The 25,719-nt window shown below is 29.9% G+C and overlaps 1 protein-coding gene across 1 annotated transcript in view; it reads left to right on the top strand.

The window, feature by feature from the left end:
* The window catches only part of LOC124360446 (UTP--glucose-1-phosphate uridylyltransferase), a 31,669-nt gene that overhangs the window by 3,764 nt on the left and 2,186 nt on the right, over nt 1-25,719 (top strand). Inside the window, 10 exon segments of the mRNA XM_046814084.1 lie at nt 3,751-3,987; nt 5,866-6,048; nt 6,670-6,852; nt 6,854-6,876; nt 10,154-10,229; nt 10,931-11,077; nt 17,631-17,769; nt 18,715-18,852; nt 23,460-23,626; nt 25,401-25,505. Coding sequence (XP_046670040.1) covers nt 3,751-3,987; nt 5,866-6,048; nt 6,670-6,852; nt 6,854-6,876; nt 10,154-10,229; nt 10,931-11,077; nt 17,631-17,769; nt 18,715-18,852; nt 23,460-23,626; nt 25,401-25,505 — 1,398 coding nt within the window.

The raw sequence follows: 25,719 nt of genomic DNA on the forward strand, positions 1-25,719 counted from the left end.
AGGAATTATTTATAACGATAATGAACAGTTATATGAACTAATTACTTAAAAAATAAAAATGGGTGCATCGTTTCGTACATAAACAAAGAAAACTTTAATTAAATAGACATACAGTATTTTATTAAGACAAATTGTGTACGGTACAATACATAAATAACCCTTTGAATGCCACAAGGCAAAAAATTTAGTACAAAAGAAATGCACTAGCAACTATATTGCAAGTCATATGCGAAAAATGCCAGGGAATAATAAGAAGTATTACCGGGCTTCCGGAAAAAGAATATATTTTTATTATTTTTCATACTATTTTTATGAAAACAGGTATCAAAATATTTGTAAAAAGTTGTATTACAATAAAATGTTACAAAACAAATGAAACAACATAAAATAATATTAGTTTTGGCATGTCAAAACCAAAAAATGTATAAAGCAATTTTTATTTTTTAGTTTTTATTTTTTTTGACAAATTAATAAGAAACAATTTTACTATGGGAAGAATTTTTTTAATATTCTTTATAACATTGTTAATGTGAAAAAAAATAATGGTTAACTTTTTTATATAATTACTATAGTTACATAACAATGCTTGAAATTATGTACATAATGAAAAAATCATTTTTCAGTACCGGTAACACAACACTAAAACAAAAATAATTAATGCATTACTTACATTTATCCTTTGGTTCTAAAGTATATCTAATATATGGTCTTCATATTTTCCCAAAAAATATGTACACACACACACGCGCGCGCGCACACACACACACACACACGCGCGCGCGCGCGCGCGCGCACGCACGTACGCACGGGAGATATCAATTTAACAAAATCATTTTAGAGATCCTAACCTCAAAACGATGTAAACACAACCATGTAACCGAACGTATTATTTTAGATATTACGCATACTATAAGTAGCGAGTTGTTTACGCGCCAACGATGTTACGCGCCCGGTTAATCACCGCCCGCTGTTGTTGCTTCTATTATTCTGTGTTTTTTTTATCTTCACTAATATAAAGTACTATGTGAACTATTATTTATCTATTGCAGGATAGTTAAGAAATAAAACAATATTGGTTGTGAAAAGAATTCATGAAAAATAAAGCGTTAAAAATTACGATAACAGACGGCGACGACGGATCGTCGCCTGGCACTTTTCGCACAGTAAGTCGGCGACGATAGATCGTCGCCGTGGCACTTTTCGCAAGGGTTTTTGGCGACGATGTATCGTCGCCGTGGCACGCAAAGGGTTAATGAAGTTAAATACAGTACCAAATTGAAACTTATAGGTTAAGTATGAGTTAAATTACTGTATTAAGAAGTGAAATCAAACAAGAATTGGACGTACAAAACTGATATTATTATTAAGTACAATATTAATTGTTAAAAGACATAAGTTCAGTTATTGTCTTCTGTCGCAATTGAAGAGAGTTTATTGGATGACTCACATTGCTTAACAATAGAACTCACACTAAATACGGTAAATGTGCTTAGTATTCGCAAACACGTTTATTTGTCAAGAAATACAATGCAACAGTCAGAAAACATGTTTTAATAAACAATGTTGATAATTCTATAACAAAATAGACCCATTCTCAAGTTTAAAACCGTATTTTTCCGTAATTCTGGCTAATCCGAACAATTACATAATCCGAATAGGGCTCTGTCCCAATTAGGTCGGATTAACGGGACTCTACTGTACTTTATTTAAAACAAGATGTCAAAAGTACATAGATAACTCTTAAGGATTTTGAGTTTTTCATGAATAATTAAAATACCATTTATATATTACATTACGTATTAATTTTTTTTATTTTTAAGCAATCTAAATATACTGTTGATATATTTCACCACGACGGCGAGGTCCATCATCATCTTAACTGTTTCTCATAAAATTTAAAAATCAAACAGCATAAAAAAAAATAAAATTGTTATAAACACATATAAACTACTTAGTTTAAGACAAGTACTCTAATAAGAAACACATATAAACTACTTAGTTTAAGACAAGTACTCTAATAACAAACACATATAAACTACTTAGTTTAAGATAAGTACTCTAATAACAAACACATATAAACTACTTAGTTTAAGACAAGTACTCTTATAGCTGAAGTGCACTAATCTATTATGGCTGAGAAACACGTGGTAGAATTAAATCATCACAGCTTATTCCACATCACATTACAACATATCTCTTAAATATACAAACAAAGCTGAATCAATTCAACTTAAAATTATCATTTATAGACTGAAATATTAAGTATAGACCTATTAAACTGCATAAATAAATAAATCATGTATCATTGTGCTATTATGTATATTATACACAGAAATACTTGTAGAATAGGAATTGTGTAGTAATATTTAATTATAATTTATGGCTTAACTTATAAAATAAACACTCTGATACAAAATAGAATGTTTTACAGCATTATACATCAGTTTCTCAATACCGAATTTAGAGGCATTTAAACCTCATTATGATGTATTTATTATCCTGTATTCATAAGTTGTACTTTAACATAATTTTAATAGGGTTGTCCTTTTAATTATGAATGTTATTTGTTTCATCTCATCAACATCTTAAAAATTATATAAAATTCTTATCTGTGCCCATATCTAAATTTTTATTGTCTACTTCTCAAAGGCCCACCACCACCCAGGGAATCTCCCCTACCCCTTACCCTTACCCTTATGAGGTGAGGAATCACTCATTGTGCAAAACATTTTCAGAAAACTTTAAAGTTAACTATCCCAGAAAAGCTAAAAACATTAAGATTTATTAGAGAATCTATTGGTAATGGTGAGCAACATTGATGATTTCATAACATTTACTATAAAATATTAAATCTCATTTGGATTATACATAGAATTAAACACTTTGGCCAGCAAGGTGCTCAACATCTAATAAAATGAGTGTAATCACTACTGTGCTCTTCAGTAGATAACATATTCTTCTACTCATTTTAAAATGTTTTACGTGTTTACTATCCTTTTGCTGCTTAGCAAATTTTTAAAACCTTTTCCTTAAATGGGTTTAAAAACCCAATACAGTACGTGAAAATAGTGTCTCATTGAATCATCGGGCCAATGAAAGTATTTTGTTTGCATTCTGTCCGTTTTTTTCTAAAGTATAATTTTATGTCTTATTCATTTTACTGATTTTAATAGTGATTAAATTAAAACAATATGACTGAATAAAAATTAAAATATTCTTTGTTTTAAAGTATATTAACTATTGAAATGGCAACTGATTGATAATGTACAAGTTAAACAAAATTATTTATGTTTTTTCCAGTTGTAATATTCTTTGATTGTTCAACTGAAGTTTGTGTATAAAATTGTCAATATTTATTAAAACCTATGTTTCAAATATATTTTACTACATCTATAACTGAAAACTTGAATGAGTATTTTAAGATTTGTAAAACAATTCCATGCTTTCCTCGTGTTTTTATAAGAATATTTATTTTTTAATAAATATTACTTTAAAACACTGTAATTGAAGTTATTAATTTTTAAAGTGTAAACACTACTTGTGTTGCTAGGGATCATTTCAGTCCTCTTTCCTAGACATTGAATAGCAAACAATGTTTGTTTTGAATTTAGCACAGCTCATGCGGGGGGTTTAAATTATTATTAATGATTAAGTTAAATTGTATATTATGTATCATCACCATTGTATTCTTTATTTGGATAACTGTAAATATTCATAGTTATGAAATGCTAATACTAGTACTGATTTCAGATCCGAGGTCATCAAAGAATACCATCTGGCTCTCAAGAGTTCTTAGAAGTTACGAAGCGAGATGCTGAAAATCGTTTACAGCTTGAGTTGGATCGATTGCTGGATAAAGCTACAGAATATGATCGACCTAAATTCAAGAGAGAGTTTGATGGTTTTCAACGTTTATTTGATCGGTTCCTGAGAGAAACTGGACCATCCATCGTCTGGAACAAAATTGAAAAGTTGCCCCCTGGATCTGTAAGTACTGATACTGAAAAGGAGCATTGCTTTTGTGATATTGCAAAATAATTCATATAATAATAATATTTAAGATTAAATTTAACCTCAGTTTATTTGTTATTTCTCTTAAAATTGTGAGTTAATTCCAATGTTACCTTGTGGTTCATAGTATACAGCATGTTTCATATACAAGACCTATATAAAAGACATTCCATCATCTCAAATTGATATAATTTCAAATTTCAGACACTGCATTAAGCAGTAGGTGAAATGGAGCTAAACTAAATATTCACATTGAATCAATCCTTCTCACCATAGCTGTACTATGTGTAAATTATAAAACAGAGATATAAACATGAATTAGGATAATTATTATTGTTTGTTTACTCATAGAAGAAAACCCATACAAATAATTTGAAATTGGAATAATAATATCAAACATAAAAAATGTAATACTAATTTTGAATAACTGTCTTGTGAATATTAATGAACCTTTGGCTTAATTTACTAATATTTAACTTTCTTAACATATTATAAAATGTAAATCACATTAAAGTAACACTTGAACACACTTTTTATCCTAATGTTTTAATGGAGTTAGAAAAAAGTTAAAACAACAGTTCTCTTGTTTGCTAAGACAGACACAAATGTATACAGTGCCTTTAAACACTACAAAATTAATTAACTAAAGTTTTGTTAATTATATATTGTTATGAAAAAATATATATTTATATATGAAACTAAATGATTTAATTATAAAACTTTATTTTGAAAAATAATTGGGAATGTCTACACTTATATAAGTGCTTAAAATATCATGTACTCCATTTGGAACACCGATTAAAAATTTGTTTGAGGCATAAAATAATCATAAATAAATTCTTGTCATATTTATATGTATATATATATATATATATATATATATATATATATATATATATATATATATATATACTGTGTGTGTTATGAAACAATTAATTTATAGAACAAAAAGAAAGTTTCTGAATTAGAAACAAAAAATTAAGCACTAAAAGTTTGTTTATAGACTGCTCCATAAATAGAGTACACTTCAATTTATACAGAGAGGATTAATCTTAAATTTATATCAATGTTGTCTGTGTTGCATTTAAGCTTAGTTTGAAGTCACACGTATTTTCAATGCTGTAAACCATATATTATGTTTTTATCATTGTTTTGTGAAGCATTGTTACCTAGCTGATACAAACAATTATAATGAACTCATTAAGTTGGTTTGTTTCCTTAATCGTAGCAACAAGAGTCTATATTGGCGTCGGAAATATCATTCATTAGAACCAGAAGGGCTCATACATGTACAAAGCTGCGAATAACTGCTAGTATTCAATATAACCACTGTAGACCCAAAAACTGATGACCAAACATCCTTAGTAAAATACTAAAAATATATAGATTGTGAAAGTTTGAAATCTTTTCTCAAAGGACTGAGTAACATGGGTAATAACAGAGCCAGACTGGAATTTGTGTACATTTAAATAATTAACTAGATCTTAAATTGTTTTCCTAACAAAAATTAAAAATTTAGTCCTGTATGTATTTATTCTAATACAAATTCAGCTTTTGTTTGTGATAAAACTGTCTTAGCAAAAAGAAATTAATATGATTTATATACCGAAATTAGTAAGTAAGTTGCTTGGTAAGAGATAACTCTATTTATTTTTAATTTTCAAAGCACCAATAGAATAATCTTTAGAAATATACAACTACATTAAATATCAAATAAATAAAGGTAATGATTTATCTTATCTGTGAATGGTACTGTTACATTTGGGTTTTTCATAAAATTAGTAAATCAATGATAATTTACGTAGTGATTATGAAAATTATTACTCAGAGTTAATATGCTTACTATTTGATTAGGTCCGTGACTATGGAACACTAACAACTCCTTCAGCGGATGTTATACATGAGATGCTGAGTAAACTTATTGTGGTCAAGTTAAATGGAGGTCTTGGCACATCAATGGGTTGTCATGGTCCGAAATCGGTGATCCCTGTTAGAAATGATTTCACTTTTCTTGATCTCACAGTCCAACAGATAGAGGTAAGTGTTGTAAAATAAATGCAAATATTTTTTACAATACCAGCATGTAAATGTTTTTTTTTCAGTTCACACTGCTGTAAAATACCTTTTACATGATTCAAAATAATCATGAAATATTTTGGCCTCGCTGTGAGCATCAACAGACGTTCTGTTAACTGTAGATTTCTCCACGGCCAGGCTGAAATATTTAATTGTGTGAGCAGTTTGACGTGTTAACAGAAAAACTTAGATAATAGTTATGGCTCCAGCCAGCCATGTAAACTTAAGAACTAAGAATAGTACTGACCACAGAAAATACCTGTTTTGCCTGTTACAGAAAAAAAACCATTACAAAATTTATCCAATTTGTGAGAAATTACTGAAGCTAGTAGGGTAACCTTAGTCTAAGCCTTAGGGAAAGTGTTGCTGCATTGGTGTATTTAAATTTTCAAAGTTGCTAAATGACCATCAGAATCTTTACTGAGTGATGAAAAGTAAAAATAGTGTTCCTATGTACAAGTAGGTTTAAAAGCAAGTTATGAAAGGAGTGACATATTGTGCCAATATATTTAATATGTTTTGCTATATTTAGTATGTTACTTAATATTTTTGACAAATAGTTAACACTTCTTTATTTTACAGCATCTCAACAAAAAGTATAAGGTGAATGTTCCATTGGTACTGATGAACTCCTTTAATACGGACGAAGACACCCAGAAGATAATCCGCAAATATCAAGGTCTTCAGGTAGAGATCTACACGTTTCAGCAGAGTGGCTATCCTCGAGTAAACAAAGACACACTGCTTCCAATTGCGAAAAATGTTTTCAGTTCAAGAGGATATTGAAGCGTAAGTAAATACAATTTATTGTATTATGACATGTGTAAACTATCAACAGAAATAAGGTGATATTAAGATGGTTATTGGATGTTATAACTACGCAGATGATATTAAGTTTGTTATGATTAAGAATAGCTACCTTACTAACTGTCTTAGTAATCAGCAGTTTTTATCTAAACAAAAATACTCCTAAGATTATAGATGTGATAACCAAAAATAAAAAAAGAAGAATCATCAAAGGCAACCATAGAGGAAAACAGTGCAAAAGTTTTATTAAGCGAAAATTGACTTCATGGTGTAATTCCAAGTCAGCCGTAAGGCATTTAGAATAAAAACCACATTGGAACAGGAAGCCTGTGGGAAAGAGCCCTAAACGTCGGATGTATTTCAAATCCATAAAAGGCATATCCATAATGTAAGGACTTTCAATTACTAAAATTCCCATGTGAAATAATAGTTTTATATACCTGAAATCAAGAATTCTTTTAAAAATATAGATAGTAGAAAAGCTTTTTTACATACAATAAGTAGGACAGGCATAGGAATTAGAGTAGGTCTAATCATTATTGTGGTTTATAAACTTAGTACAGTATTGAGAAAATGTTAAAAATGTTGTAAAATACACGACAGAGTATAAAATAACAATTTTTAGAAGTTTTGTATATTCAGTGGATATTAATAATTAATATATCCAACATAAAAAATATTACCTAATAAATTTTATTTTTCCATTTGATCTCCATGATTTCCATTTGTGTTGTAAGTATTTAAAACCAATTTAAAAGTAATTTTTCTGTTACGTTGATTTTAACATTTAACATTGCAAATACTTTTCAGACGTTTTTAAGACTTTGTATTAGGGTTTCTCATTGATTATTTGTTTATACTTTAAAACTATTGGTAGAATTACATCGATTCAGGTTTGGTTATTCTGAAACCACTACATCAGACACCAAGTATTTAACACTATAAGATTGTGCTGGGTAAGTTGCAGAGTATGTAGTGGCTGGAGAATGAACCAACTTGTTTTGATTAGGCAAAGTTACTTACCATCCACATCCAGTCTTTGATTAGAGTGAGTTGTAACTGAAATGTTACTTTTACACAAGGCATTTTAGCTTAAGGAATGGTTAAAAGGGTTGTAAAGATGTCACAGATTTGTTTCCAATATTTCTGTTTCTGAATGCATCAGCAAAATCCACATGTGTAACAGATTTATTTGGGTAAACAATCCATTTGTTTTAGTTTTGGATCGTTTTAAATAACCAATTTCTTTGTGAAAAACACATTTTGCAAAGTGGGTTATTCGGCAAAGCTTAAACGAGATAAAATTGAACCTAATTCAAGTGTCTTTTTTCACTCTAGTCTAGCTGTTATTCGCAGCTTCACACACACTTTTCAAGTTCAAAGTTCTTGTACTACTTAGTAAAAGTACTTATGAAGAAGTTCTATGTAATTTTTCAACATAAGTATGTATATATCAGGTAGATAATATTTAAGCTCTCATGGTTAAGAGTATAAAAGCTTAACCTGACTATTGTATTATGTTTTTTACGCATATGAGCATTTCGAGTTCTAATTATTTATTTTCAACATCACAATTGAGTCTGCCTTGTTGCCCTGATTGAGAAAATACAAATACACAGGTTTTGGAAACTTACTTCAGTCAAAAAACGTTTACTTCTAGCTCTTGTCATATACTTCTGGTCTAGGTTATTTCCAGTACCATAGTAGAGTCTGCCTTGTCCTGATGAAGAAACAATATATACATATGTAGGCCTTAGAAGCTTTATTCGGTTAAAAGATGCATACTTTCAGCCGTTTAAATTCACTTATGGTGTCACAGTTTATTTTGCTATTTTGTCCCAATGAAAAAAACCATATACGTATGCAGCTCTGGAAATATAATGTGGTCAAAAAAAACGTCTTCTTCCAGCTCTTGTAATCTACTTTCAGTGTAAAATATTTCCAATGCCATAGATAAATTTGCCTTGTTGTCACAGTGAATAAAATATACATAGGAATGAGAAGCTTATTACTGCCTATGGTAAAATCTTACCTATTTCCTATCTAATTCCGGTGTAAGGAGGAAATCCTTATTTCATGTAGCATTCCAAAATAATCGTTTTGTTTTTCAGACTGTAATCTGGGAAAGAATGGATCATTGAGGTTCTTAGTGTTTATTTCTCTGTTTTTACATAAGCCACTGTTAAAATGCCATATCATAATATCAAGGAAGCCCACCAGTTTATAGTACCTTATGTGAGGATTTCCTTCACAGCTTTGTTCATTAAGATTAGTTTTGTAACATTGTATAATGTATAATGTTGTATAATACTGTATTTAATATGAATTAGATGTTTTTAATTCATCACTGGAATAAAATTAAGATATTAACTTTTTATTTGCTATCTATCTGCATTACACTACATATCAAGCAATGTATACTTAATATTTTATAGACTTTAAACTTAAACAGTTGTTTCAGCCAATTTGTTGAGCTTTATCTGAAAGGGTCAAAAGCTGTTTAGTGTAAGTCAAATTTGGATAATGAAACATTAATACTAAAATTGTTCAGTATCCTGAAATATTCCAGATATCTTTTCTAATCTTACTCTTTATATAAACTTTCCTTGGATTTCAATCAATATTTTACAAAAATAATTAACTGAATTGGTTCAGCTGTTAGCACTTAGAAACACATTTTGCCATTCATTTTCATTTATAATATGTTGCAAACATAGCTAGGAGTGTAAGCCTTTTATATCTTTGCATTTGGCGTCTGTTTCGACTTCAGTTCGCCTGCTCAGTTTTGTTGAGTAAAAGTAATAGATTTCATCTCCAATATAGTTTATCCTAAGGCAGGATGTGCATGGTAAGATAATGTCTTTACCTCAACAATTATCACATTTTAAAATTGCTTGTTAGACTGAATAGTCATGAACTTAAGGCTTTTAGATGTGCAATTTTTAATTACAAATAGTTAATTTTGACACAGCTAAATCATAACCATAACTTGGCTAGTAATAGTAATAGGATTTTGGACATTTTGCCATTGTAATTTGTTAAAAATATAAAACCATGTTTCAAGGATTAGAATCTATGCTCTCTTCATATGTCAAAAAATCTTAACATGCTCTCAAGTACAGACGAGATCAGTGATTTTCTAATATAGGCTCATTTATTATTGTATTATTGTACAAGAGTTAAAAATCCATTTATACTACAATTACCATTTATCAAATATAAGCACCGCATCAAAGGGTTAATTCAATTTGTTTTCTAGATGGTATCCACCTGGCCATGGTGATTTTTATGAGAGTTTAAGAAATTCTGGTCTACTAAAAAAGTTTATTGAACAAGTAAGTTAGTCATAAACATTAACTTTTTTGAAATATAGTGGTACAAACTGTATTTTTTCTATATTATGCTAATTTTTTAACTAAATTTATATTTTGGATTTGTTGCTGTACATACTTCAAGTTATTACCTATAGGATGGAATTTAGACATGCCGTCCATCTTTTTGTTATTTATAAAGTTTTTGCAAATATAATGAATTTTACACATATGATATATATTATCCAAATTATCCATATGTGTAAAAGAGATTTAACTTCAAAAATGTATGAGAAACAAGTTTATATATGTTTGTGTATGTTTTAATTGATCAATTTATTTTTAAACTTAATGTTATCTGGGAAATGTTGTATACTCTTTCCCATATATGTTGTATCTTTATAAAACAGTAATGTAAATGAACCGAGATAATGCCACCTTTGTCTAGTATAGTATTTATAATATGAGAAGAATTTGGAATTTACAACCTTATTCTTGCTCTATTAGTATGTAGAGAACTAATTAAGTATTTTAAGTATTATATAATACTTATTCCATCGAGACTTGATGAGTTTGTGCTAGCTTTTATAAACTATTGCTTTTCCAGATTGTGTAAAGCTGTTATTTTAGTTTGTATCTGTTACTTTGATAGTTTGTTTAAAATGTTAGTAAATTCTGATTGTTACTTAAAGAAATTTATTTATAGTAACTAAAATGTTACACAGGGCCGTGAGTACTGCTTTATCTCCAATATTGACAACTTGGGGGCAACAGTTGACGTCAATATTCTCAACCTTCTCCTGAACTCTTCTCCTGATAGCAGGCCAGAGTTCGTCATGGAGATAACTGATAAGACAAAGGCTGATGTTAAGGTAAAATTGATTTTAAATAAATTTAAAACAGTGTGAAAATTTTTAAGATATTATTTTGAAATAAAGACAAAATTATCTTTATTAAAGCACCTTAGATTATAAGTTTGGTAAGAACAATTTGATGAAAACAACTTCAAGAGAAAATAAATTTCTCTTCTTTGTTATTTTTTGTAAATTGTTTGTTTTTAACTCTATGGATTATTTTAGTGCATTTGTTAATAACTTTAATTAGATGATCAGAAATTGTAGTTTGAAAGCAGTGTATTACTTCAGGATAGGCCATTAACATTATTTGTTATGCGTAAATACATCTTTGATGTAAACAAGACTCAGATTTGATTAGTAATATAAAATTCAAAGTTATTGTTTTTTTTAACAAGTAAAAAATGCCATGTACTTACTAAAACATTTATGTTAATCTACATGCAAACATTGTAGACATTCCATTACTTAGAAAAATTAAATTTTAAATACGGCATTCTTTTATAAAAAAGAATTGTAAAAATAAAAAAGAAAATAAAACGATATTTTAATTTAATAACTGAGTTATGAATTAATAACTGCAGTAATAACTAAGTTATGAATGTTTTAATACATTTTTACAGTATTTTAAAAATTGGCTTCAGATTTTTGCACATTCCTAGAGGGAATGACCAGGGCTAAAAAGGTTAATACTAGTAGAACGAATTAAAATTGTTGAATTCTTAATAATGTGTTGTCTATTTCTATAGTAATGTAGGTATATTGGTATAAACCAAATTTAGTTGTCGGGTGTACCTTGCAGTCAATAGATATTTGGTATATCATAATTTACTGTTCGTTTTGAAATATACGAGGGTCTTCCAGAAAGTAAAGAACGTTTTGTTATAAGTCAATAAAAACAAAAGATAAGAGCATGAAAATTTATTTATAAATACTTATAAACTTACTCTATTTTTCTACAAAATCGCCGGAACTGTCAAGGCACTTGTTGTAGCGTGGCACCAGTTTTTCTATACCGACGTTATACTGTTCTGCCGCCAAGGAATGAAGCCACGTTTTTACTCCTTCTTTGAGGTCTTCGTCACCCAAAAAGTTTTTTCCGCCTAAAAACACTTTCAACTTTGGAAAACAAGTGATAGTCACTCGGAGCCAGATCTGGACTATACGGAGGGTGTCCGAAGATTTGCCATTTGAAAGAATTGAGTTCTGCTTTGGTTCGTGCACTGCAATGAGGCCGAGCATTGTTGTGGATCAGCACCACTTTCAACGACAGCATTCCGCGTCGTTTGTTCTGAATAGCGCGGCGAAGCCGATGCAAGGTCTCGATGTAGGCCTCTGAGTTGATTGTTTCGCCTCTCGGCATGAACTCCACATGGATTAGGCCTTTTCGGTCCCAAAAAACTGTTGCCATCAATTTCCTGGTGTTCAAATTTGGTTTTTCTTTCCTGTTTTTTGTTGGTGAATTCGAGTGATGCCATTCCATTGACTGGAGCTTTGTTTCCGGGGTTCTGATAGGAAACCCAAGTTTCGTCACCCGTTACGATGCGGTCAAGAAACGCATCACCTTCTTCGTCATACTGAGTCAAAAACTCAAGAGCTGCTCCCATCCGTTTAGTCTTGTGGACATCAGTAAGAATCTTAGGCACCCAACGAGCACACATTTTCTGATAACCAAGACGTTCAGTCACTATTTCGTGCAAAAGCGACCTTGAAATTTGTGGAAAAAATTCCACTAGACCACTCAAAGTGAAACGACGGTTTTGTTGAATTTTTCCATCAACTTTCGCTGCCAACTCGTCAGTAACGAGTGACGGACTTCCACTTCGTTCCTCGTCGTGCACATTAGTTCGACCTTCCTTAAATTGAATGCACCATTTTCTCACTGATGACTCGTTCATCGCATTGTCACCGTAAACTGCCTTAATTTGCCTATAAATTTCAATAGGTCGAACATTCTGTGCATTCAGAAACCGTATCACACTACGCAGTTCACACTTGGCGGGATTTTCAATTAACGCCGCCATTTTAAACTTTCACAGGAGACGCAAACGTGACCTCACGGTACCGCTACTCAGCTCACACTGAGGCAGAAGGTGTGGCTAACGAACAAGCTATCTACCGCGGTGGTGGGGGAACTGCGCCGCCCGTGATGCGCAATTGTTCTTTACTTTCTGGAAGACCCTCGTACATTCTTGACGTTAAATTTTGTATAATTAATGTTATTAGGATATGATTAGCTGATATGGTCAGGTTAGAGGACTATTGTTACAATTCAATTTTTCTTTGTCCTAGCACCTTTTCCATTATCAAAATTATTGTGTCCGATCTCAGTTTCCCATAACACATTTCATACCAGTAAAAAGCTGAGATTCCAGTGTTCAATCTTCATACATTGACATTTATGATCAGCCAAGTGTGTGCATAATTATGTAATATATATATATATATATATATATATATATAAATATTGCCATTTATACAATTTAATGTATATATATATATATATATATATATACTTAAAGAAGAGTAAAGAAATTGTGTAACAATGAGTGCTTAAAAATAGTTTTCAAAATTATTTTCTATAAAACATATTTGTTGAATAAACATAGCACCATTACTAAGATTGACTTCTGCTCTTTATTTTAGAATATTATTTGAGTTATTTTCAATTTGTGGTTGTAAAAAACATTACCTTCTGCTCTCAGATTAAATAGTTGTTATTATACAAGGGTTATCCAGAACATAAGGTCCGTTTCACAATAACTATTTGAGTGGCGAGTGATGAACAGCGCAATGTGTATGCATGCTGTTTGCAGTGAAATCATTACAGAGTGTTGTTTAGTTTACTGTGCGAATTTAAGATGTTCAAGACAACCCACCGACTGCGAAATACAATAGGCTTTCAACAGCAAGGAACATTCTTGCAGCGGATATTCATAGACAGATGAGTGAAGTGTACAGCCCTAATTTGATAAGTGACAGCAAAGTGCAGAAGTGGGTGAGAGCTTTCAAAGATAGACAGGAAAATGTCCATGATGAACCGTGATCTGGCCGGCCATCAGTGATCACAGAAGATTTGGTCAATGTCATTTATGATAAGATTTGTCAAGATCAGCGATTTACCATTTTATCAATACCATTGGAATTACCAACCGTAAGTAAAACGATATTGCACAAAATTGACTCTGAACATTTGAAATTTCGCAAGTTGTGCTCACGTTGCGTTCCCAGGTTGCCTATTGAGGAGCACAAAATGAGTGCTCTTGAGTTTTTGGTCCAATATCATAAGAAAGACTACACTTTTAGAGAACATTGTCACAGGTGAGACATGAATTTCTCACATAACCCCAGAAATGAAACGCCAATAATCGAGTGGCATCACACAACGTCACTGGTTAAAGTCAAGGCCAAACAAACAATCTCAACAAGCAAGGTTATGGCGACTGTGTTTTGGGATAGACATGGAATATTGTTAGTCAAGTTTATGGAATGGGTAAGAACAATAAATGCTGCCACTTAATGCGGTATTCTGACTAAACTTCGACGTGCAATACAGAATAATGAACATGGCCTATTGTCATCTGGAGTTCTCTTCTTGCATGACAATGCCAGACCCAATGTGCCATTTAAACTCAAAATCTTATCAGATCATTTGTTAGGGAATTTGATAGACCACATGCCGTACAGCCCGGTCTTAGCACCGAGCGACTTTCACTTGCTTTGCTAACTAAACGTGTTTCTCAGCAGTAAGGGCCTCAGCCCTGATGATGAGATGAAAGAAGTAGTTAAAAATTGGTTATCCTCATAGGCGGCATCAACGACATCAATATTCAAAAGCTTCTAGAATGTTATGACAAAAGTTTAAACAAAAATGGATCTATGTAAAAAGATGTCAGGAATCAAATTTAAAAAATCTGTTCTGTTATTTATTTTTTATAAGAAATCGGACCTTACTTTCCAGATGACCCTTGCAAGATATTTGTACGATATTTTAGTATATTTCTAACTAAAATATCAAAATTATAAATTTTTAATTTTGTTTTGTTTATTCCAAACTTACAAGTAACTAATTTGCATATAATTATAAAGGATGGAAATAACCAAATTTTTGTTTAAACCAGTTACACATTTAATTAGCTTCAAATCACTAACTTTGTTTTGTATGTTTCCATATTATCATCCAAACAAAGTACATTGTTGTAAAACCGGTTTTTGATGAGTTTGATACCTAATTAAAAAAAAAAACTGCTGTAAAATGTATTTATTATTCTATTTATAAAAACCCTTGTATCTCTCTCTATGTTTATATCTAATAGGATTGTCTTTAGTTTATATTCTCAGATTTTTTTATGACTGACAACTTTTTTGGTATGGATATTTTGTCAGAAAAGTTGTTATAACCAAAATGTATGTTCATTACAACACCTACAATTTAATTAGTAAAAATGTTTATTTTTATAAATTATTATTCTACAAAAATTTGCATACAAAGATAAATGGATGATATTTGGACAACAGATATAATTGTGAATATTCTAAAAAAAGATTGAATAGAACTGTGATCTTTAGACATTGTACAAAAAAAAAGACAATGAAACACTCTTTGTTAAATTTATTTTGTAAAATTCATATGAAAACCATATTTTAAACCAATGCATGATATTAAATATTTTTTAAGTTTTATTTCTTGTTTTTATTTTATTTCTCAAGTAATGGGGTTTTCAAACACTAATCATGTGAGCTTAGTATTTAGATCTACAAAAAAGGTTGTGAGTCTGGTAGTTTTTTAAGGAAATATACATTCTAGTCAAGTGAATAAATATTTTTATTTTGAATTTAATATTAAGATGCTACAAAACTTGAGTTTGAAAAAGTAAATAGCTACAGGTCTCCTCCAATGTAGATAGCTGAAGATTAACTTATCTGCTATTGCAAATTTGTAATCATTGGTTTATTTTCATGTCAAGGCCAGCAGCTGTAGGCTAAACATCTGTGTAACACATATTCAGTTCACTACAGGATTAATTATTTGTAACTAACACTAACAGATAATTACTGCCTTCTCCAAGTTGATTAATAGCCTATCTAATTTGTTTTTTTTTTTACAACACAATCTCATTTTTAGTACTTGTCTGAAAGGACAAGTGTGACTTTGTGTGTATATATATATATATATATATATATATATATATATATATATATATATATATATATATAGAGAGAGAGAGAGAGAGAGAGAGAGAGAGTAACATAGATTATTGTAAATTACAATTAAAATTTTATTTTATAAATTAAATTGCTCATATAAAATAGCTTATATCTGCTAATATGTCAGTGTAGTGTTTGTAAATACTGTTCAGTAACAATAAATTATTTTAAAGTGCGTAAAACATGTTATTCCAAACATTTATTTTTAATACAGCAAGTGATCTCTCCTGTATGCTATTGTACTATATTTTGTTTAATACACTTTATTTATGTACATTTGAATGTTGGTGTACATTTCTGTGAATTGGTGTGATTATCTTGATTAACCCTTGAACTGGAGTTTTAAATTTCTTGTAGTTTCTGGCTACTTGTACCTTTTCCGTAAAAGTATTATTTACATTACATATTTATTTTAAACTAACATGAGTTATTTATAATTATTTTACAAAAATGTGTTGAATTTAAACATCATTGTATAAATTAATATATAAAAAATAGAGTTACAAATTTTGCAACATAAAATGATACGAAATCCTATTAGTCTTTCAAATCTTTCATTGCCAGTAATAAACTTCAAACAAAGAATTATTTCCTATTATAAAAAAGGTATTTTTAAGAAATCTTTTCTATAAAATTAAAGCGGACAATGCACCTGGCAAAACGTGATTTTAAACTTCCAAAATAGCCAAAAGTTTTCAGATTTATCTATATAAAAAATTTATTATTTTTTTGTTAAGTTTGTTTTTGACAATGGAAGGATTGTGAAAAAATGAAAATTTGTCCGGACATTTGCCATTGTTCAATGTTAAAAAAAATAGTAACGCTAAGTTTTGAGATTTTTAATCTGATCTCTTCCTCAGGTGAATAACTAACCTAAAACATAACTACAATCTAGGTTAAAATAAACATCATACCATGTTGTGTGTCAATTCCGTGGACACTAACTTTAAAACATGCACTTAATAAAAACAACATAACACAACACTAATTATTAACACTGAACTACAGAATACAGGTCACAATAGGTCTGCACTTATTATACTGCACTGGGACACCAGTGCAAACAAACAAATAATGAAATGTTTTATTTCAAATAATAAACGTTTTGTGATGATTCATGAAGATGTAACACTCAGCTATGGAAAAAAACCCAATGAAAAAAATTCAATTTTTTTTAATCCAATGATATATGAATTGTGATGAAGGTTCTTATATAATGTAAGAAATGCCAAAACGGGTGCGTGTCGATCAGTATTATAATGATGACTGCCAGTTGGAGGGTTAAGTTTTAGTGCTTCGATCGGAATTAATTTACTCTTGTGCTACATTTTCTATATACCAATATCTTAATTGATGTTTACAGGGTGGAACATTAATTCAATATGAGAATAAATTAAGACTTCTCGAGATTGCTCAGGTACCCAAAGATCATGTTGATGAGTTTAAATCCATCAAAACTTTCAAGTTCTTCAATACAAACAACTTGTGGATCAAATTAGATGGTGAGTTTAGTTAGTGCAATGTGCTTGCATAACGTTATTAGTATATGAGGCAGTGATAATTTTAACAAGTTAATATATTTTAGTTTATTAGTTTGACTATCATTCAAGGTTACAAAATGACGGAACTAGTTATAGAAATGTTTGTTATTGTTAAGATTGTATTTAAACTGACAACTTTTTTGTTAGTTTTGTCAACTTCTTAAACAAAACAAAATCTGCAATTTTATAAGCAAATTTTTTTTATCAAATAATCAGATTGCTGATGTTTTTCAGGAAATATTAAAAAAACCTGTTCTAATAAAAGATTAAATGTTAATCAAATTTATTTAGTTGTAAAGAGATTGGTTTTTTTCACTGACATCCATAAGTAATGGGTATGCACGTCAGGGAGACTTATGTGATATTAAGTATAGAGCAACATAATACTTCAGTTCTGTATTATATAGTGAAATTATGTAGTAGAAAATACTATAAATTTAATGAAATTTGAGCAAACTTTTGTTGGGGAAGTAAATAAAATTTCATGTTCAGTAAATATGTCCAGGAATCATGTATATATGTATATTTTATTTATTTATAATTTTATGGCCTACATTGGACCACTTTAGTCACTTTATATTTTCTAGTCTTTCTTCTTTTATCCACCCAATATATATATATATATATATATATATATATATATATATATATATATATATATATATATAAACTGTACTTTATAAAACAATACTTTATTGCAAACATTCTTTTCTATTACAAATGAAAATGAATTGATTACATTGATCAGGATGACAATTTTGGTTGACAGTAAGTGGATTCTATTGTATTTTTTTCTATAAATTGGACTTTAGTGATTCAGTTACCTCTCAAAGACCATTATACTTAGCCTAAATTACAGATTATAAGCCATAATCCAAATTTTAAACTTTATTGTTTCTTCCATAGCAATTGACAGAGTTCTGTCAGAAGGTTCTTTAGTGATGGAGGTCATCGTCAATCCAAAAGTCTTGGAAAACAATGTTCCTGTGATTCAGCTAGAGACTGCTGTGGGTGCAGCTATGAAATGTTTTGAAAGAGGCCTTGGTAAGTATGAATTACTCATATTGTGAAGCCACTTCCTCATTAACTGTATGATGATCAACGTTAACATTATATTTTTTACTGGTTATGGTTAAACAGCTGGTTAATATCTTTCAAACAATGCTGACACCGATATTGTGACTAGGAATCACAAAATGCTTTATTTTTCAAAACAAAACTTTTGAATTTTTAAGCACAATGCTTGAGCAGCCAGATTTTATTATCTGTTTGTAGGAGACTTGTTTTAAACGAAGATATTAAAACGACATTTAGCTTTACTCCATAAGAACAATGTTAAATTTTAAACAAGTGTTTGAAGAACTTTTCCTTAGTATATTATTTCAGTTTCTGGCCTATTTTAACCCTCCCCCATCAACTAAAATATAGTTGAAGCGACATATTTCCTTTTATCACATATTAAATTATCAATTCAAATATTAACCACAATAAATTTGTCATCTATTTGTTTATAACGAATTAAACTATAAAAAGAGATATTTTAATAATAAAATGTTGATGGTGAATTTTAATAAAGCTTAAAATTTAACGTATAGTTCGTGCTGACTGTCATGTTGATACATTAGTTCGTTATTTCAACCTTGATACAAATAAAAATGAAAGTATCCTCAAGAAGTGTTGTATATCAATCAAAAACTTAGATTATCAGCTACAAGGTACAGTACAACCCCGATAAGTCGGCTCCCGTTAACCCGGAAGTCCGGCTAACCCGGACCGATTTTCAATTAAAAATAAAAAATCAGACAAACATTTCAATAATAAAAACGTAATATTTTTGAGTGGTATAGTATCCGTGAAACGATGTTGCATCAGTATTTGATGGGACTGTACGACAGTGAGTGTGTGACTCATGGCATACGGCGGCAGAGTGGCGGTCATTGTCCCGGATTCTCGGAAACAATAACAGACGCATATTTCCCCAAATCCTGACCCTTTCCACTTACTGATGAGGAAGTGATCGCGTCGTTTTTACCTGATGCTAATGAATCAGACGCTGAGGAGGCAGACGGGGACATTGAAGATCCAGTGATGAGTCATGGAGATGCAATGACCAAACTAAACAAACTAATGGTTTATTTCGAGCGGCAGGCAGAAACATCGCCGGCTGAATTGCTCATGTTGAAGAGACTGCGGGATCGCACAGCACGCAAGCGGCAGATGACATTGGCACAACCAAAGCTGACTGAGTTTTTTTACCAGGAAATTAACAGCTATAAATGTACTGTAAGGATTAATAATATTTTAATGTGCATATGTTTGATGTTTTTACAATTATAATGGAGTTTATCTGTAAGTATACCGTATTTTATTAATTTTTACCTAATTCTCCGGCTCACCCGGATTTTCGTTAACCTGGATCGGCCGCGGTCCCGATTAATCCGACTTATCGAGGTTCCACTGTACAACTATGTATTGTCAGTATTTTTTTTCTGAAGACTAGGTATTTTATACATAATTTTATAGACGTTCCAATGTTAGAAATGTCATACATAGATTCCTAATTTCTATTTAGTATAAGGTACAATAAAAAAATATTACTCATCTAGTAAAACATACTTCTGTAATACTTTTACTATTACAAAGGTTGGGGTAATTTACATAATTATATTTTTATTGTTCAATCAAAGAGTTTGTTTCACTCTTGAGTTTGCTTCATAAGACAATTGTTTCTGTCAGTTTGCAATTTTTAGTAAGTTTTAGTATAGCATTTTTTATTTTGTGAAATTTTAAACTATTTATTACTAATAGACAGATATATTCACAATTATTTGTTGTCTATCTGCAAACGTTTATCTGGCTACTTTGTTACAAAAATTATTTACAAAGCTTTCCCAGCTTAATCTACTATCTATAACAATTCCTAGTAATTGTATGGGTTTGAGACAAGTGTAAATTTTATGATAAAATGAGAAAACAATATTTTGTTTTACTATTATTTACAACTAGGCTATTAGCTTGAAACCACTCAGTTGCTACCTTCATGGCATTTTCTTGATTTTTAATTAGACCATTAAGAATACTTATTATTTAAAACAGTGTACTTGTATCATCAGCAAACACTGATTAAATTGGAAGAAGAGCTATTAGACAATAGTTTAAATGTTAGTCTCAATGTTCCTTTGATCAGGTTTGATATTAGTGCACTTTAGATCGTCAGGTAAAATGATCTGACTGAAAGAACTGTTAAGATTTTAATGTGAATATTACAAGAAAATAATGGCATAATATGATATACAAGTTTAGTTCATTAGCTCTCACTCCATAACAATCCAGTTTACTTATAAGTAACTCAAGTGAGATGCTATCAGAGGATATAGTTAGGTAAATTAACCCTTAAAGCGCTAATCTAATTTACTGTCAAACGCTAAGACATAAAAAAAATATTTTTTTTTTATATTTCCCAATGCTAATTTTTGTTTCATATACCTTGGTATTACCTTAATAAGAAAAAATAATAAACATGTAATATTACATATTTTTGAAAATTTTATACGCACGAAAATATTTGAAATTTTGAATAAACTGCATTGCAGGATAATGTACATAGCAACACTATTTGACAGATTACATTACATTTATACAGGTTATTTACTGTATTATGTAATGTATTACATTTATAATGAGTAAATTGTAACTGAAGTTCCTGTATAATTAGTACATCAAATAAATAAGTTCAGTATAAGATTTTGAAATGTAATAATGTGAAATTCAACACAAACTTATTTATATGATAGCCTACAAGGGAAATGAAACAAATATTGTACTTATAAACCCTATTTATTTAGAATAAATAAACTGGACTTGTATGGTGAAACTGGTATAAAATACAAAACAAATAATTGAAAAAAAATATTACACATAATATATATACCAAAAATGCGCTCATTTGTCAAAACTTGGATCATCTGGATTAGCCATTATAACAAAAAATTATAGTAAATGTTAGTAAAAACAATTTTATAAGAATTGTATAAGATAATTGTATAAGAATTACAACGGACTGATTCAAAACACTGTTTAACAATGTAACCAACATACGACCAACACACACGTAGTTAAACAGCTGAATGAAATGAACGCGTCTGTAGGCGTATGCCGCGTCACAGGCCATACAAAAAATAGCGGCGATTGCTTTCAACCCGAGTAGATACGGTTACAAAGTCCACCAACGGTGACAAAGCGTTTTGTCTAGTCCCGACAGTCGAAAGGAACATCGATCTGCTCTCTTACGGAAGTTTTAACAACTAATTCTTCGCAATTTCATAAGTAAAGCTTTTGCGTTTGTAGACGTAATCCGCGTTTAAAGCATCAGCAGTTCCGCGTCTTTAGGCGTTAGCCGCGTTGGAAGGGTTAATGATGCACATGATAATGATTTGTTTTCACAGTGGTTTAAATATTACCGATTAAAGTCCTGGTAAAAAGTCAACGGCTTGTTACGAAAGAATCCCCACAGAAAAACTATTGTAATTGGTTTTTAATATAGAGTTCAAATATTTTACTGCAAATAGGTATTAAGAAGATGGGCCCATAAGCTAGAGGAGCTTTTATCTCCCGAGATAGGAACTACTTTGACTACTTTTAAACAATCGGGAAATATACCTTTTCAATTTTTTTAAATAGGTAGGTAGGTAGGTTTAATGTTCAGCAATAACATCAATGATTTGCTTAATAATCTACAGAACTTAAAAATATCATTAGAGTCACGTTTCTGTTAAAAGAAATACAAATATTCATTCAAGGTATATTAGAAATTATACAACTTTTTATAAATTCAATTTAAATCAGTTTCATTGATGAAAATCGTCACCACAATTATCAGCTGGGAAATAACGTTGTTACTGCCTTACCTTGTTTAAGTGAGACCTACTCATTTAAGAGCTAAAGTGTCAATTGAAGAGTTTATAGTTTTTCTCGGACGCCATTTCATCAACCGAGAATATTACCCTGTTGATGAACGTTATAAAAATTAAGTTATTAGTTCTCACCTTGTGGTTGTAATCCATAAGAAATTTATATTTATACCTTCCATTATCAAATTTTGAATTCCTTTGTTAATTCAAACAGTCTTTTGTATATATTATGAAATTATTTTTAAGTAGATAGTCCACTTGAGTGTGTTTTGAAGCATGTAGTTTTTTTCAAAAGTTACAAGTCTAATGTATGCAATATTTATAATATTCGTCCAATATTTTATGTATGACATTGTTATGTATCCTCTTAAAAGTATAGGATACATTTCATTTTAGCCTAAATTTGTAATAATTTTGTGAGTTTTGAGGTATTGTGAAGAGGATTGTGGATGCCAAGAAATATTTGACTACCATAAGATAATTTGAATTTTATTCATAAAAATGTTGTTTTAAATAAAAATTAATATTAGCTTATTTGTAAATTTTTAAAAAGCATGCCAATTTTTTATTACTACCACTGTTATTGTACTTGCGTGTTTGATACTATAAATATAAAACATAGAATTGTTAGGCCTACTATTTAAACTAATAGCTTCAGCTTATTTTCTTTTGTTTCAAATGTAAAACATAACAATATTTTTGACATATTAACTTCATTTGATAAGTAATTATTGCCATTAGGAATCAATGTGCCTAGAAGTCGTTTTCTACCAGTTAAGAAGACCTCTGACTTGATGCTTGTGATGAGCAACCTTTATGCTCTGAATCACGGTTCGCTTGAAATGAGTCCTCAGCGAATGTTTCCAACTACCCCTCTGGTGAAACTGGGTGACAATCACTTTTCCAAGGTAAAGTTTATCCAACTTAAATATTAATTAGTCTAATTGAATGTATTTTTGAAATGTGTAGTTGATCAAAACAGTTAAATGCTATAAAGTGTATATTAACATCCAGACAAATATTAAGTTTTATGAAATCCAGAATTGCTTTTCTTAGTTGATTTGATATCCATACAATATATCAGACTTTAACAAAGGTCAATGTGAATAAAATTAATAAACTTGTAAGCACAATTGCATTTTATTCAGGATTATACTGATGTTGTGTTTATTTTAGATATTATTCAAAACATAGTGTGGTATGGTAAATACACCGAACCGAAAGGAACTATATTGTATGGTTATTTTTGGTGTTAATGTTTTATTTAGATGTACAATTTTCTTAAATTTTACACTATTTAAACGTACAGGTACAGTTTGTTTTACTTTATTGTACACTATATTTTATAATAAGAACAAAGAGGCTAATGGTACAATTTTGGTTTCCAGCAAATTTATAAATTTAATAATTCATTTTAATTTAAAATTAATTCCATAATTAAGTTTAGTTTATTTTTTTTACTTAATGTTACTTTTTTATAAACTGTAAATAACATATCACATCAATAAAATTGGTTTGGTGCTACTTCTAGAAATAAATTTATGAATCTATAAATTGCTTATGTTCAATTACTAAATTTACACAGGACTTTCTCAATTATATGTAGTATAGGGGCGTGATAAGTTTATATACTAAGATACCTTAAATGTAAATTAATCTAATTGTATTTTTACTACTAGAAAAAGCCTGATTTTGTCATGAAAAACAGCAAAATTATGACTGTTTATGGATATACTGTGGGCTAACAATTGCTAAGTTGGCTCTGGCACGATTTCAAGCACCATGATAGAACAGCCTGGTACCCCGACACAGAATGATTCAGCTGAAAAACTCTGACATTGTACAATTAGCTTGGTGCTAAAAAGATTTTGTAAAGTTAAATAGATAAATGCTTTTACTTCAAAAAGTATGCAAACAGCATTTTTGTCCAACAGTAACACTTTTACAGTTCAGTCAATCCTTGACAGATTTTTACAAATTTGGTATCATTGGTGCATATTTTTTATTAAGTTATCAGTACTAGTAAAAAACTTCAGTTTTGATTAAAGATAGTAATACAACTTGAAAACTGTTACCATTTTGAAACTATACATGTCATAATTTGTTTATTATTTACTGTAAAATGTAAGTATAATATATATACCAGATGTCATTGCTCTAGCTCAAAACTATGTTTAAATAAAATTGTTCATATACAGCATAATGCCAGAAAGATGGAAAACTAAACATTTTCAGTCATATGTTCCATTTGATTTTTATTTTATTGCTCTGAATTCATTTTTGAAAGATCAATAGTCTTTTATGGCACACCCTGTATAATGTTTACCATGCCCGAAAGGTGCACATCTTCAAATTTTGTATATATGTTCAAAAGTACATAATTTAAGAATAAAAAAAAGAAAGACATTTAAAAGAGAATATTTTAAAACCATTTTTCCTTTGACACAATTATATCTACAAAAAACCCTAACTTGTTTGCCTATATATTACTTCTGGCAAACAAAGCCAGGTAACCCAGCTTTGAAGACAGCCTGAAGAAACGCAGTCAGCATCAATAAGTTTTCCATAATTCATACAAAATTTATGTTTGTGGTTTTCAGGTTTGTCGACTATGATTAAAACAGTTTTTTTTGTTTGAAATATATTGGCATAATTAAACTAAATTTCTTAAAATTTTTTCAGGTGAAAGATTTCCTTGCACGTTTTGCCACTATACCTGACATGATAGAATTGGACCACTTGACTGTATCGGGTGACGTTACATTTGGGAAAAACGTCTCTCTCAAGGTAAATCATTTGCTTTGCATTATAATTCAATATTTTTGGATAATTGACTAGTTACCATTTAAAAACTATAAGACACAGCACAGGGAAATTTGATATGGCTATAATTTGACTGGATTATGAAATCACAACAAAGTTAATAAAAATAAATAACATAATAATATAGGTTTTCACAAACATTACTCTGGTGTTTTGAGATTAAATGTTTTAAGTAATC

The sequence above is a fragment of the Homalodisca vitripennis genome, chromosome 4 (assembly GCF_021130785.1).
Source record: "Homalodisca vitripennis isolate AUS2020 chromosome 4, UT_GWSS_2.1, whole genome shotgun sequence".
NCBI lineage: Eukaryota > Metazoa > Arthropoda > Insecta > Hemiptera > Cicadellidae > Homalodisca > Homalodisca vitripennis.